The sequence below is a fragment of the Oncorhynchus keta genome, chromosome 28, assembly GCF_023373465.1.
Source record: "Oncorhynchus keta strain PuntledgeMale-10-30-2019 chromosome 28, Oket_V2, whole genome shotgun sequence".
NCBI classification, from domain to species: Eukaryota; Metazoa; Chordata; class Actinopteri; order Salmoniformes; family Salmonidae; genus Oncorhynchus; species Oncorhynchus keta.
This window is the reverse complement of record NC_068448.1, coordinates 77,848,204-77,863,203: the sequence shown is the minus strand read 5'-3', so window position 1 is coordinate 77,863,203 and position 15,000 is coordinate 77,848,204. Positions and strand designations below refer to the sequence as shown.

General features: G+C 46.0%; 1 protein-coding gene across 2 annotated transcripts in view; it reads right to left on the bottom strand.

Annotated features, from left to right (window-relative positions):
* The window catches only part of LOC118380729 (extracellular sulfatase Sulf-1-like), a 111,934-nt gene that overhangs the window by 64,871 nt on the left and 32,063 nt on the right, over window positions 1-15,000 (bottom strand). For both annotated transcript variants that reach the window (XM_052484026.1, XM_052484025.1), the window contains exon 5: window positions 9,435-9,604. In XM_052484026.1, coding sequence (XP_052339986.1) covers window positions 9,435-9,604 — 170 coding nt within the window. The remainder of the gene's footprint in view (window positions 1-9,434; window positions 9,605-15,000) is intronic.

Here is a 15,000-nt window from a genome sequence, read left to right as displayed (position 1 = left end):
GTTTTAAAGAGAAGCAGAACCGGTTTTAAAGAGAAGCAGAACCTGTTTTAAAGAGAAGCAGAACCTGTCTTGAAGAGAAGCAGAACCGGTTTTAAAGAGAAGCAGAACCTGTTTTAAAGAGAAGCAGAACCTGTCTTGAAGAGAAGCAGAACCTGTTTTAAAGAGAAGCAGAACCTGTCTTGAAGAGAAGCAGAACCTGTTTTAAAGAGAAGCAGAACCTGTTTTAAAGAGAAGCAGAACCTGTTTTAAAGAGAAGCAGAACCTGTTTTAAAGAGAAGCAGAACCTGTTTTAAAGAGAAGCAGAACCTGTTTTAAAGAGAAGCAGAACCTGTTTTAAAGAGAAGCAGAACCTGTTTTAAAGAGAAGCAGAACCTGTCTTGAAGAGAAGCAGAACCTGTCTTGAAGAGAAGCAGAACCTGTTTTAAAGAGAAGCAGAACCTGTCTTGAAGAGAAGCAGAACCTGTTTTAAAGAGAAGCAGAACCTGTTTTAAAGAGAAGCAGAACCTGTTTTAAAGAGAAGCAGAACCTGTTTTAAAGAGAAGCAGAACCTGTTTTAAAGAGAAGCAGAACCTGTTTTAAAGAGAAGCAGAACCTGTTTTAAAGAGAAGCAGAACCTGTCTTGAAGAGAAGCAGAACCTGTTTTAAAGAGAAGCAGAACCTGTTTTAAAGAGAAGCAGAACCTGTCTTGAAGAGAAGCAGAACCTGTCTTGAAGAGAAGCAGAACCTGTTTTAAAGAGAAGCAGAACCTGTCTTAAAGAGAAGCAGAACCTGTCTTAAAGAGAAGCAGAACCTGTCTTGAAGAGAAGCAGAACCTGTCTTGAAGAGAAGCAGAACCTGTCTTGAAGAGAAGCAGAACCTGTCTTGAAGAGAAGCAGAACCTGTTTTAAAGAGAAGCAGAACCTGTCTTAAAGAGAAGCAGAACCTGTCTTAAAGAGAAGCAGAACCTGTTTTAAAGAGAAGCAGAACCTGTTTTAAAGAGAAGCAGAACCTGTCTTAAAGAGAAGCAGAACCTGTCTTAAAGAGAAGCAGAACCTGTCTTAAAGAGAAGCAGAACCTGTTTTAAAGAGAAGCAGAACCTGTCTTAAAGAGAAGCAGAACCTGTTTTAAAGAGAAGCAGAACCTGTTTTAAAGAGAAGCAGAACCTGTCTTGAAGAGAAGCAGAACCTGTCTTGAAGAGAAGCAGAACCTGTTTTAAAGAGAAGCAGAACCTGTCTTGAAGAGAAGCAGAACCTGTTTTAAAGAGAAGCAGAACCTGTCTTAAAGAGAAGCAGAACCTGTTTTAAAGAGAAGCAGAACCTGTTTTAAAGAGAAGCAGAACCTGTCTTGAAGAGAAGCAGAACCTGTTTTAAAGAGAAGCAGAACCTGTTTTAAAGAGAAGCAGAACCTGTCTTGAAGAGAAGCAGAACCTGTCTTGAAGAGAAGCAGAACCTGTCTTGAAGAGAAGCAGAACCTGTCTTGAAGAGAAGCAGAACCTGTCTTAAATGTCCCTAAATAGAACAACCATCAGAGCATCAACGAACCACAAAGAAAACCTTTAAAGTTTCAGCAGTAAGCAACACACCTTTTCTCATTCCTCAGGTGTGTGTGTCTGCATCCCAAATGGCACCCTATTCCATACATTGTCCACCACTTAAGTCCAGAGCCCTGATCAAAATTAGTGCACTATATAGGGAATATGAGGTCACGTGAGAAGCAGTCTGTGGGTTCTACCCTTCTGTCTGCTGTTTTTATCAATCAATCTCTCTCTCTCTCTCTCTCTGCTCTCTCTCTGCTCTCTCTCTGCGCTCTCTCTGCGCTCTCTCTGCGCTCTCTCTCAATTCAATTCAATCTCTGCTCTCTCTCTGCTCTCTCTCTGCTCTCTCTCTGCTCTCTCTCTGCGCTCTCTCTGCTCTCTCCTCACTCTCCCTCTCTCTCTCTCTCTCTCTCTCTCTCTGCTCTCTCTCTCTCTGCTCTCTCTCTGCTCTCTCTCTCTCTGCTCTCTGCTCTCTCTCTGCTCTCTCTCTGCTCTCTCAATTCAATTCAATTCAAGGGCTTTATTGGCATGGGAAACATGTGTTAACATTGTCAAAGCAAGTGAGGTAGATAATATATAAAGTGAATATATAAAGTGAAATAAACAATAAAAATTAACAGTAAACATTACACATACAGAAGTTTCAAAAGAATAAAGACATTACAAATGTCATATATATATATATACAGTGTTTTAACAATGTACAAATGATAAAATAAACAAGCATAGATATGGGTTGTATTTACAATGGTGTGTGTTCTTCACTGGTTGCCCTTTTCTCGTGGCAACAGGTCACAAATCTTGCTGCTGTGATGGAACACTGTGGAATTTCACCCAGTAGATATGGGACTTTATATGGGAGTTTATCAAAATTGGATTTGTTTTCGAATTCTTTGTGGATCTGTGTAATCTGAGGGAAATATGTCTCTCTAATATGGTCATACATTGGGCAGGAGGTTAGGAAGTGCAGCTCAGTTTCCACCTCATTTTGTGGGCAGTGAGCACATAGCCTGTCTTCTCTTGAGAGCCATGTCTGCCTACGGCGGCCTTTCTCAATAGCAAGGCTATGCTCACTGAGTCTGTACATAGTCAAAGCTTTCCTTCATTTTGGGTCAGTCACAGTGGTCAGGTATTCTGCCGCTGTGTACTCTCTGTGTAGGGCCAAATAGCATTCTAGTTGGCTCTGTTGTTTTGTTAATTCTTTCCAATGTGTCAAGTAATTATCTTTTTGTTCTCTCATGACTTGGTTGGGTCTAATTGTGCTGCTGTCCTGGGGCTCTGTAGGGTGTGTTTGTGTTTGTGACAGAGCCCCAGGACCAGCTTGCTTAGGGACACTTGTTGTTTGTGTACATGGATTTTATAATGTCATATGTTTTACCCCCAACACCACTTTCCATCAGTTTGTATAGCAGACCCTCATGCCATATTGATTCGAAGGCTTTTTTGAAATCAACAAAGCATGAGAAGACTTTGCCTTTGTTTTGGTTTGTTTGTTTGTCAATTAGGGTGTGCAGGGTGAATACATGGTCTGTTGTACGGTAATTTGGTAAAAAGCCAATTTGACATTTGCTCAGTACATTGTTTTCATTGAGGAAGTGTACGAGTCTGCTGTTAATGATGATGCAGAGGATTTTCCCAAGGATTTTCCCTCTCTCTCTCTGCTCTCTCTCTCTGCTCTCTCTCTGCTCTCTCTCTCTGTTCTCTCTCTGTTCTCTCTCTGCGCTCTCCCTCTGCTCTCTCTCTCTGCTCTCTCTCTATTCTCTCTCTGTTCTCTCTCTGCCGCTCCCTCTCTGCGCTCTCCCTCTCTGCGCTCTCTCTGTCTCTCTATGCGCTCTCTCTGCTATCTCTCTGCGCTCTCTCTGCTATCTCTCTCTGCGCTCTCACCCTGCGCTCTCTCTCTCTCTTTCTCTCTGCTCTCTCTCTCTGCTCTCCCTCTCTCTCTCTGCTCTCCCCCTCTCTCTCTCTCTCTCTCTCTCTCTCTCTCTCTCTCTCTCTGCTCTCTCTCCATTCCTCTCTCTCTCTCTGGGCTCTCTCTGCTCTCTCTCCATTCCTCTCTCTCACTCTGTGCTCTCTCTGCTCTCTCCATTCCTCTCTCTCTCTCTGCTCTCCCTCCCTCTCTCTGCTCTCCCTCTCTCTCTCTCTGCTCTCTCTCCATTCCTCTCTCTCTCTCTGCGCTCTCCCTCTCTGCGCTCTCTCTCTCTGCGCTCTCTCTCTCTGCGCGCTCACTCTCTGCGCGCTCACTTTCTGCGCACTCTCTCTCTCTGCGCTCTCGCTCTCTCTCTCTGCGCTCTCTCTCTCTCTGCGCTCTCTCTCTCTTTCTGCTCTCACTTTCTCTCTCTTTCTCTCTGCTCTCTCTCTCTGCTCTCCCTCCCTCTCTCTGCTCTCCCTCTCTCTCTGCTCTCCCTCTCTCTCTCTCTCTCTCTCTGCTCTCTCTCCTTTCCTCTCTCTCTCTTTGGGCTCTCTCTGCTCTCTCTCCATTCCTCTCTCTCTCTCTCTCTCTCTCTCTGCGCTCTCTCTGCTCTCTCCATTCCTCTCTCTCTCTCTGCTCTCTCTCCATTCCTCTCTCTCTCTTTGAGCTCTCTCTGCTCACTCTCCATTCCTCTCTCTCTCTATGCGCTCTCTCTGCTCTCCATTCCTCTCTCTCTGCTCTCCCTCCCTCTCTCTGCTCTCGCTCTCTGCTCTCCCTCTCTCTCTCTCTCTCTGCTCTCTCCCCATTCCTCTCTCTCTGCGCTCTGTCTGCTCTCTCCATTCCCCTCTCTCTCTCTCCCCCCTCTCTCCCTCCCTCACTCCCCCTGACTATCTCTCATCTCACACCAAGATGACAGACCTGTTGCTTTTGGCTCGGATAAATAATTTGAGGGTTGGCACATGCTTAAGAAAATAATAGCTGTGTTAGACTCCAGACCCCAAAGTCAAGGTGACTACAAGTCTTGGACTGTAAAGCTAATAATTGATGATCTTAACGCTATTTAAAACCAAGTATTATTTTACTGGGTGACTCACTTCAGTTCTGTAACTTTCTCTTTCTAAGGTATCTATAATTTTAGTGAAGTATGTCATCTTTCCACCACTGGGTTGGTCTGTGGGTGGGTTGGTCTGTGGGTGTGAGTGGGTGGGTTGGTCTGTGGGTGTGAGTGGGTGGGTTGGTCTGTGGGTGTGAGTGGGTGGGTTGGTCTGTGGGTGTGAGTGGGTGGATTGGTCTGTGGGTGTGAGTGGGTGGGTTGGTCTGTGGGTGTGAGTGGGTGGGTTGGTCTGTGGGTGTGAGTGGGTGGGTTGGTCTGTGGGTAAGGGTGGGTGGGTTGGTCTGTGGGTGTGAGTGGGTGGGTTGGTCTGTGGGTGAGGGTGGGTGGGTTGGTCTGTGGGTGTGAGTGGGTGGGTTGGTCTGTGGGTGAGGGTGGGTGGGTTGGTCTGTGGGTGTGAGTGGGTGGGTTGGTCTGTGGGTGAGGGTGGGTGGGTTGGTCTGTGGGTGTGAGTGGGTGGGTTGGTCTGTGGGTGTGAGTGGGTGGGTTGGTCTGTGGGTGTGAGTGGGTGGGTTGGTCTGTGGGTGAGGGTGGGTGGGTTGATCTGAGGGTGTGAGTGGGTGGGTTGGTCTGTGGGTATGAGTGGGTGGGTTGGTCTGTGGGTGTGAGTGGGTTAGTCTGTGGGTGTGGGTGGGTGTGTGGGTTGGTCTGTGGGTGTGAGTGGGTGGGTTGGTCTGTGGGTGTGAGTGGGTGGGTTGGTCTGTGGGTGTGGGTGGGTGGGTGGGTTGGTCTGTGGGTGTGAGTGGGTGGGTTGGTCTGTGGGTGAGGGTGGGTGGGTGTTTGTGTGGACGGGTGTCTGTGTGGGTAGCGGTGGGTGGGTGTCTGTATGGGTGGGTGTCTGTGTGGGTAGCGGTGGATGGGTGTCTGTATGGGTGGGTGTCTGTGTGGGTAGCGGTGGGTGGGTGTCTGTATGGGTGGGTGTCTGTATGGGTGGGTGTCTGTGTGGGTAGGTGTGGGTGGGTGTCTATATGGGTGGGTGTCTGTGTGGTAGGGGTGGGTGGGTGTCTATATGGTTGGGTGTCTGTGTGGGTGGGGTGGGTGGGTGGGTGGGTGTCTGTATGGGTGGGTGTCTGTGTGGGTAGCGGGGGTGGGTGTCTGTATGGGTGGGTGTCTGTGGTGTGGGTAGCGGTGGGTGGGTGTCTGTATGGGTGGGTGTCTGTGTGGTAGGCGTGGGTGGGTGTCTATATGGGTGGGTGTCTGTGTGGTAGGGGTGGGTGAGGGGGTGGGTGTCTGTGTGGGTAGGGGTGGGTGAGGGTGTGGGTGGGTGGGTGTGGGTGGGTGGGTGTCTGTGTGGGTATTGTGGTGTGAACTACAGCTTGGTATTGTGAACTACAGTTTGGTATTGTGGTGTGAACTATAGCTTGGTATTGTGGTGTGAACTACAGTTTGGTATTGTGGTGTGAACTACAGCTTGGTATTGTGGTGTGAACTACAGCTTGGTATTGTGGTGTGAACTACAGCTTGGTATTGTGGTGTGAACTACAGCTTGGTATTGTGGTGTGAACTACAGCTTGGTATTGTGGTGTGAACTACAGTTTGGTATTGTGGTGTGAACTATAGCTTGGTATTGTGGTGTGAACTACAGCTTGGTATTGTGGTGTGAACTACAGCTTGGTATTGTGGTGTGAACTACAGTTTGGTATTGTGGTGTGAACTACAGCTTGGTATTGTGGTGTGAACTACAGCTTGGTATTGTGGTGTGAACTACAGCTTGGTATTGTGGTGTGAACTACAGCTTGGTATTGTGGTGTGAACTACAGTTTGGTATTGTGGTGTGAACTACAGCTTGGTATTGTGGTGTGAACTACAGTTTGGTATTGTGGTGTGAACTACAGCTTGGTATTGTGGTGTGAACTACAGCTTGGTATTGTGGTGTGAACTACAGCTTGGTATTGTGGTGTGAACTACAGCTTGGTATTGTGGTGTGAACTACAGTTTGGTATTGTGGTGTGAACTACAGCTTGGTATTGTGGTGTGAACTACAGCTTGGTATTGTGGTGTGAACTACAGCTTGGTATTGTGGTGTGAACTACAGCTTGGTATTGTGGTGTGAACTACAGCTTGGTATTGTGAACTACAGCTTGGTAATGTGGTGTGAACTATAGCTTGGTATTGTGTGGTGTGAACTAATCACAGACTAACACCCTGTAGAACCCAGGCTAGATGTCCACAATGGCATCATATTCCCTACGTAGTGCACTACCTTTGAACAGGTCCCATAGGGAATGGGGTACCATTTGGGATGCGGCCATGCGGAGAACTTGTGTATAATGTATAGTGTGACAGATGTCCAAGATGTGTCCTGTAAGACTCTCCTAAAAGGGCTGGGTTCATTCCCCTGACGCCAACATGACTGGTTTTCCTGGAAGTACCCAGCCTCCAGGAGAGGAGGAGAAGGGGGGAGGAGAGAGGTGGGGAAAGGAGGAGAGGGGCAGGGAAAGGAGGAGATGGGAGGAGAGGGGAGGGTTGAGGATGGGAGGAGATGAGAGGAGAGGGGAGGGTTGGGGAAGGGAGGGAGGAGAGGTGAGTGTCGGGGAGAGGGGGAAGGACAGAGGTGTGGAAAGGAGGAGGAGAGGGGAGGGTTGGGGAAGGGAGGAGTAGAGGAGAGGAGAGTGTCGAAGAGGGGAGGATAAGAGAGGAGAGGGGAGGGTTGGGGAAGGGAGGAGGAGAGGAGAGTGTCGGAGAGGGGAGGGGAGGGTTGGGGAAGGGAGGAGTAGAGGAGAGGAGGACTCACCACACATCAGACTTTGGAAAAGGCTGGTTTGATGCCACAATATGTTGGTAGAAACACTACCGGTCTAAAGTTTTACACACCTACTCATTCAAGGGTTTTTCTTTATTTTTACTGTTTTCTACATTGAGAAAATTTGTGAAGACATCCAAACTATGAAATAATACATATGGAATCATGTAGTAACCAAAAAAGTGTTAAGCAAATCAAAATCTATTTTATTTTTGAGATTCTTCAAATAGCCACCCTTTGCCTTGATGACCGCTTTGCACACTCTTGGCATTCTCTCAACCAGCTTCATGAGTTAGTCACCTGGAATGCATTTAAATTAGTAGGTGTGCCTGGTTAAAAGTTAATTTGTGCAATTTCTTTCCTTCGTAATGTGTTTTAGCCAATCAGTTGTATTGTGACAAGGTAGAGGTGGTATACAGAAGATAGGGCTATTTGTTAAAAGACCAATTCCGTATTATGGCAAGAACAGCTCAAATAAGCAAAGAGAAACGACAGTCCATCATTACTTTAAGACATGAAGGTCAGTCAATAAGGAACATTTCAAGAACTTTTGAAGTTTCTTCAAGTGCAGTTGCAAAAACCATCAAGTGCTATGATGAAACTGGCTCTCATGAGGACCACCACAGGAATGAAAGTCCCAGAGTTACCTCTGCTGCAGAGGATAAGTTCATTAGAGCTCATGAGGTCCGCCACAGGAATGAAATACCTAGAGTTAACTCTGCTGCAGAGGATAAGTTCATCAGACTTTCCAGCCTCAGAAATGTTCATGGTCGATTTCCTGCAAAGAAACCACTACTAAAGGACACCAATAAGAAGAAGAGACTTGCTTGGGCCAAGAAACATGAGCAATGGACATTAGACCAATGGAATTTTGTCCTTTTTGTCTGGAGTCCAAATTGGACTTCACTATATCATTAGGGATGTAGTATATCCTATTGGACACCGTATTTGGTCAGAGAGCAACGCCTTCATGGCACGCCGATGATGCGTGTGAACATTACTTGAACGACTGTATCTCGGTCAAATAAGCACCAATTGGGGTCAAACAAAGCTAGCTAGATAGCCAATGAGCTGGGCTTTTCGGGAGTATCCCGGAAACCATGTACATGTCGTAGAATGTAGCTTCTATGCTTGTACGACAGCATGCCTTTTCATTTTGGACAAGAATTATAAAGGATATTCAGAGTTATGAAGTTAATAAAACTGGTTGTTTTGCAAATGTTGAACTTATAATATGTCTACTAATACTGGAAAGCTAAATCAAAGTCCAAGTATACAGATTTGAGGATATTCTTGCAGAAAAATATAATGTGAATGTAAATGTCTCCTTCACGATTTGCCCAAATGTACCTGGGGACTTCACACTAAAAGTCTTGTAGTTCACTCATACTTCAAGTTATTCCATCTGAAACGTTGCACCTGCACTGCTGCCATCTTGTGGACACCATTGGAATTACAACCAGAGTGATGCTATAACTGGGACCTTTTAAAGATGGCGGTAGAAAAAGACCGGTTGGTTTTTTCTTTGTATTTTCTTCTACCAAATCTATTGTGTTATATTCTCCTACATTCAATTCACATTTCCACAAACATCAAAGTGTGTCCTTTCAATTGGTGCCAAGAATATGCATATCCTTGCTTCAGAGCCTGAGCTACAGGCAGTTATATTTGGGTATGTCATTTAGGCAGAATTGAAAAAAGGGGACTATCCCAAAGACACTTAGGGGTCTAGTAACACCCCCCCCCAACTCCAACCAATGGAGAGGCCTAACTTAGCCCTGTCCTGAGAGATCAGAAAGCTGCTGGATCAGAACCATAGGAATCAAGCTGATTGAAATTCTAGGGACAAGGACCAAATTGGAGGGATAGGTAGGAGCAAGTCCATGTAATGCTTTGTAGATTAGCAGTAACACCTGGAAATCAGCCCTAAACTCTCCTCTCCTCTCCTCTCCTCTCCTCTCCTCTCCTCTCCTCCCCTCCTCTTCCCTCTCCTCTCCTCCGAAACAAATACAGTATGTAGTACTTTTGTGTGTGTGTGCGTGTGAGCGTACGTGCGTGTGTGCACGTGTGTGCGTACGTGCGTGTGTGAGCGTGCGTGTGAGCGTACGTGCGTGTGTGAGCGTGCGTATGTGCGTGAGCGTGCGTGTGTGCAACTCACATGTGTTGGGAGGCATTTGGGAACATCTCTGCGTATTGTGGGGCTGAGTCCTCCGGCCCGTGGGGGGCAGCGTGGGTGAGGACCATCATCACTGGCCGGTGAGGGTACACCTTCTTGGACATACGGAAGAAGTTGATACTGTCGTTGGTGATCAGGTCCGTGAAATAGTCCTGCAACGGCGAGAACAACAGGAAGTAAAGTATTACAACAACAGGAAGTAAAGTATTACAACAGGAAGTAAAGTATTACAACAACAGGAAGTAAAGTATTACAACAACAGGAAGTAAAGTATTACAACAACAGGAAGTAAAGTATTACAACAACAGGAAGTAAAGTATTACAACAACAGGAAGTAAAGTATTACAACAACAGGAAGTAAAGTATTACAACAACAGGAAGTAAAGTATTACAACAACAGGAAGTAAAGTATTACAACAACAGGAAGTTAAGTATTACAACAACAGGAAGTTAAGTATTACAACAAGAGGTATTAGCATTCCATCTGGAACCCTTCATGGTCAAACATCCATAGTCTGTTTGGGGAACACAACAAACAACAACAAAGTAGTAAACAACCAACACAGTTTTACCCCAACAGAACAACAGAACAACAGAACAACAGAACAACAGAACAACAGAACAACAGAACAACAGAACAACAGAACAACAGAACAACAGAACAACAGAATGTGTCATTGTTAGTCTGTTTGGGGAACACAACAGAACAACAGAACAACAGAACAACAGAACAACAGAACAACAGAACAACAGAATGTGTCATTGTTAGTCTGTTTGGGGAACACAACAGAACAACAGAACAGCAGAATGTGTCATTGTTTTGACCACGTGGTTGAACGTTCCTCTGTTTCATCAACAATAACAATAACAATAACAATAACAATAACAATAACAAAGGCGGTGTGAGGCGGACAGTCGCGTTTCCAATAATGCGGATTCCATCTTGAATTCTCATTGTGTGGATAAAATGTTTTGTATTGTACTGGTTAGGCTCTGTCCAGAACAGACGATTGGAGGCGCACAGTGTTGGACTACATAGAGCTCTATTCCACATCAGGTAACTGACGCAAGAGGTAGAATCAGAAAATACACCTTATGGAACAGCGGGGTCTGTGAAGAGACACACACAGGTACAGACACACACAGGTACAGACACACACACACAGGTACAGACACACAGGTACAGACACACAGAGGTACAGACACACACAGGTACAGACACACAGAGGTACAGACACACACACACAGGTACAGACACACAGGTACAGACACATACAGGTACAGACACATACAGGTACAGACACATACAGGTACAGACACACACACACAGGTACAGACACACACACACACAGGTACACACACACAGGTACAGACACATACAGGTACAGACACACAGGTACAGACACACAGGTACAGACACATACAGGTACAGACACACACACACAGGTACAGACACACACAGGTACAGACACACACAGGTACAGACACACACAGGTACAGACACACACACACAGGTACAGACACACACAGGTACAGACACACACAGGTACAGACACACACACACAGGTACAGACACACACACACAGGTACAGACACACACACACACACACAGGTACAGACACACACAGGTACAGACACACAGGTACAGACACACACACAGTTACAGACACACACACAGGTACAGACACACACAGGTACAGACACACACAGTTACAGACACACACACAGGTACAGACATACACAGGTACAGACACACACAGGTACAGACACACAGAGGTACAGACACACACAGGTACAGACACACACAGGTACAGACACACACAGGTACAGACACACACACACAGGTACAGACACACAGAGGTACAGACACACAGAGGTACAGACACACACAGGTACAGACACACACACACAGGTACAGACACACACAGGTACAGACACACACAGGTACAGACACACAGAGGTACAGACACACAGGTACAGACACACACACACACAGGTACAGACACACAGAGGTACAGACACACAGAGGTACAGACACACACAGGTACAGACACACACAGGTACAGACACACACACACAGGTACAGAAACACACAGGTACAGACACACACAGGTACAGACACACAGACGTACAGACACACACACACAGGTACAGACACACACAGGTACAGACACACACACACAGGTACAGACACACACGGGTACAGACACACACGGGTACAGACACACACAGGTACAGACACACACAGGTACAGACACACACAGGTACAGACACACACAGGTACAGACACACACAGGTACAGACACACACAGGTACAGACACACACACACACAGGTACAGACACACACACACAGGTACAGACACACACAGGTACAGACACACAGACGTACAGACACACACAGTTACAGACACACACAGTTACAGACACACACAGGTACAGACACACACAGGTACAGACACACACAGGTACAGACACACATGTACAGACACACACACATGTACAGACACACACACAGGTACAGACACACACAGGTACAGACACACACAGGTACAGACACACAGACGTACAGACACACACACACACAGGTACAGACAGACACACACAGGTACAGACACACACAGGTACAGACACACACAGGTACAGACACACACAGGTACAGACACACGCATACAGACACAAACGCTAGAACATACACTCTACACACACGTACATTGTGATATTGTTGTATTATACATTTTGAACTGTAGATATGTAGTGGTGTAATACGGTTATATGATGTAATGTTTTATCTTTTGTTTTATGTCTGATGTAAGTACTTTAATATGTTTGGACCCAATTCATGATATGACTTACAGTATAAGACAAGGACACTCTAGAACCCTAGGACACTCTAGAACCCTAGGACACTCTAGAACTCTTGGACACTCTAGAACCCTAGGGCACTCTAGAACTCTTGGACACTCTAGAAGTCTAAGACTCTAGGACTCTAGAACTCTATGAATCTCTAGAACTCTAGGATACTAAAACTCACAGGCACTAATGATTTGATGGAAATGAGAGGAAATGTAGGTCCTGCAGTAAGTGGCATCCAGAGCTGCAGAGAGATTTTCTAATACCAAAATCACCATCAATCAATTAAATGTATTTATAAAGCCCTTTTTACATCAGCAGATGTCACAAACTGCTGTACAGAAACCCAGCCTAAAACCCCAAACAGCAAGCAATGCAGGTGTACAAGCACAGTGGCTAGGAAAAACTCCCTAGAAAGGCAGGAACAAAGGAAGAAACCTAGAGAGAAACAAGGCTCTGAGGGGTGGCCAGTCCTCTTCTGGCTGTGCCAGGTGAAGATTATAAGAATACATTAAGGCAAGATTTTTCTTCAAGATGTTCAAATGTTCATAGATGACCAGCAGGTTAAATCAGAGGTCGAGAACGCAGGGGCGGTAGAGGGAGAGAGAGAGGGAGTCAAAAACAGCAGGTGCAGGACAAGGTATCACGTCCGGTGAACAGGTCAGGGATCCATAGCCGCAGGCAGAACAGTTGAAACTGGAGCAGCAGCATGACCCGGTGGACTGGGAACAGCCAGGAGTCATCAGGCCAGGTAGTCCTGAGCCATGTTCCTAGGGCTCAGATCCTCCGGGAGGGGAGGTAGAGAGAGAATTAGAGGGAGCAAACTTAAATTCACACAGGACACCGGATAAGACAGGAGAAATACTCCAGATAGAACAGACTGACATAGATAGCATAAATACTGGAGGCTGAGGCAGGAGGGGTCGGGAGACACTGTGGCCCCGTCCAATGATACCCACGGACAGGGCCTACCAGGCAGGATACAACCCCACCCACTTTACCAAAGCACAGCCCCCACACCACTAGAGGGATATCTTCAACCACCAACTTACTACCCTGAGACAAGGGTAAGTATAGCCCATGAAGATCTCTTCCACCAAGGCACGAGCCCGAGAGGACGCAAAACCGGACAGGAAGATCACGTCTGTGATCAACCTATTCAAGTGATGCACCCCTCCTAGGGACGGCATGGACGATTCAAATGACCATCCTACCCATGCTAGATTACTGAGATGTAATTTATAGATGGGCAGGTAAGGGTGCTCTCGAGCTAAAATGTTATTTACCTTTCGGCCATCAGATTGCCACCAATGCTCCTTATAGGACACCTCACCCACTCTATACTCCTCTGTAAACTGGTCATCTCTGTATACCCATCGCAAGACCGACTAGTTGATGCTTATTTTTAAACCCTCTTAGGCCTCACTTCCCCTTATCTGAGATATCTACTGCAGCCCTCATCCTCCACATACAACACTCGTTCTGCCAGTCACATTCTGTTAAAGGTCGTTGTCGTCTTATGTCTCTCTTTGTGTAGTGTTGTGTTGTCTCTCTTGTGTTTTGTCCTTTATTTTTATGTAATATATCTTTTATTTTTAATCCCATCCCCGTCCCTGCAGGAGGCCTTTTGCCTTTTGGTAGGCCATCATTGTAAATAAGAATTTGTTCTTTAACTGACTAGCTTAGTTAAATAAAGGTAAAAAAATATATATGTAGAATGTTCATGATGTCAATGCGACAACTGTTGATAGACGTAACTGGTAAATTCGCTCTGGGTATCTCCTCCGATTTCATTACACTCTTGTCTGTGTGCCAGAGAGCGCAGAATAACTGACACATTTACCAATGCTCAATACCCGTTGAATTTGGCCGGTGTCAGTAAACGTCGGCAAAAAAAAACGTAATTAAATTATTGCCAGCAGCACAGTTGCAGTCACCAACGCTCTGGATAACATGAAAACAGCATAACCAGCTCTGCTAGGGTGAGTAAAATGGTCAGAGTGAAGTGTTCTCTCATTTGTGTATGGAAGTAGCTGGCAAGCTAGCCAACTTTATGGGTGTAGACAAAGAAGAGCTCTCCAGTAGGTGCCAAAACATTCAAAGGCCATTTTCTCAAAAGTGGGGTTACAAGTTTATCAACATACAAAGCAGAATTACTTTCCCATTGTTCCTCAACTGTAGTGTCTGATATACCATTTTCTAGCTCTGAGTCTCTACTCTTATCCAATGTAAAAAACACAATTTCTAATTTTGCTATTGAAATGGTTTTATAGCTGACTTTAATGACCTACTGGATCTGAGGAGGGAGGGAGGGAGGGAGGGAGGGAGGGAGGGAGAGAGAGAGAGAGAGAGAGAGAGAGAGAGAGAGAGAGAGAGAGAGAGAGAGAGAGGCACATGGCATTAGCATGGTATTACTGTCCTGCTGTCCTCCAAACCACCTTGACTCTTACCTTGAATACCCTCCAATAGGAATGAGCCAGAGATTGTGTCTCAAATGGTACCATATTCCCTAAATAGTGCACTACTTTTGACCAGAGCCCTATGAAGCCTGATTAAAAGTAGTGCACTAGATAGGGAATAGGGGTGCCGTTCGTGGCGCAGAGTGCAGAGGGAGGTGTGTGTGTGTGTGTGTGTGTGTGTGTCCACTGCCCACCTCAGTGATTTTAATGAATAAAGTCCACTTGGTTCAGAAACCAC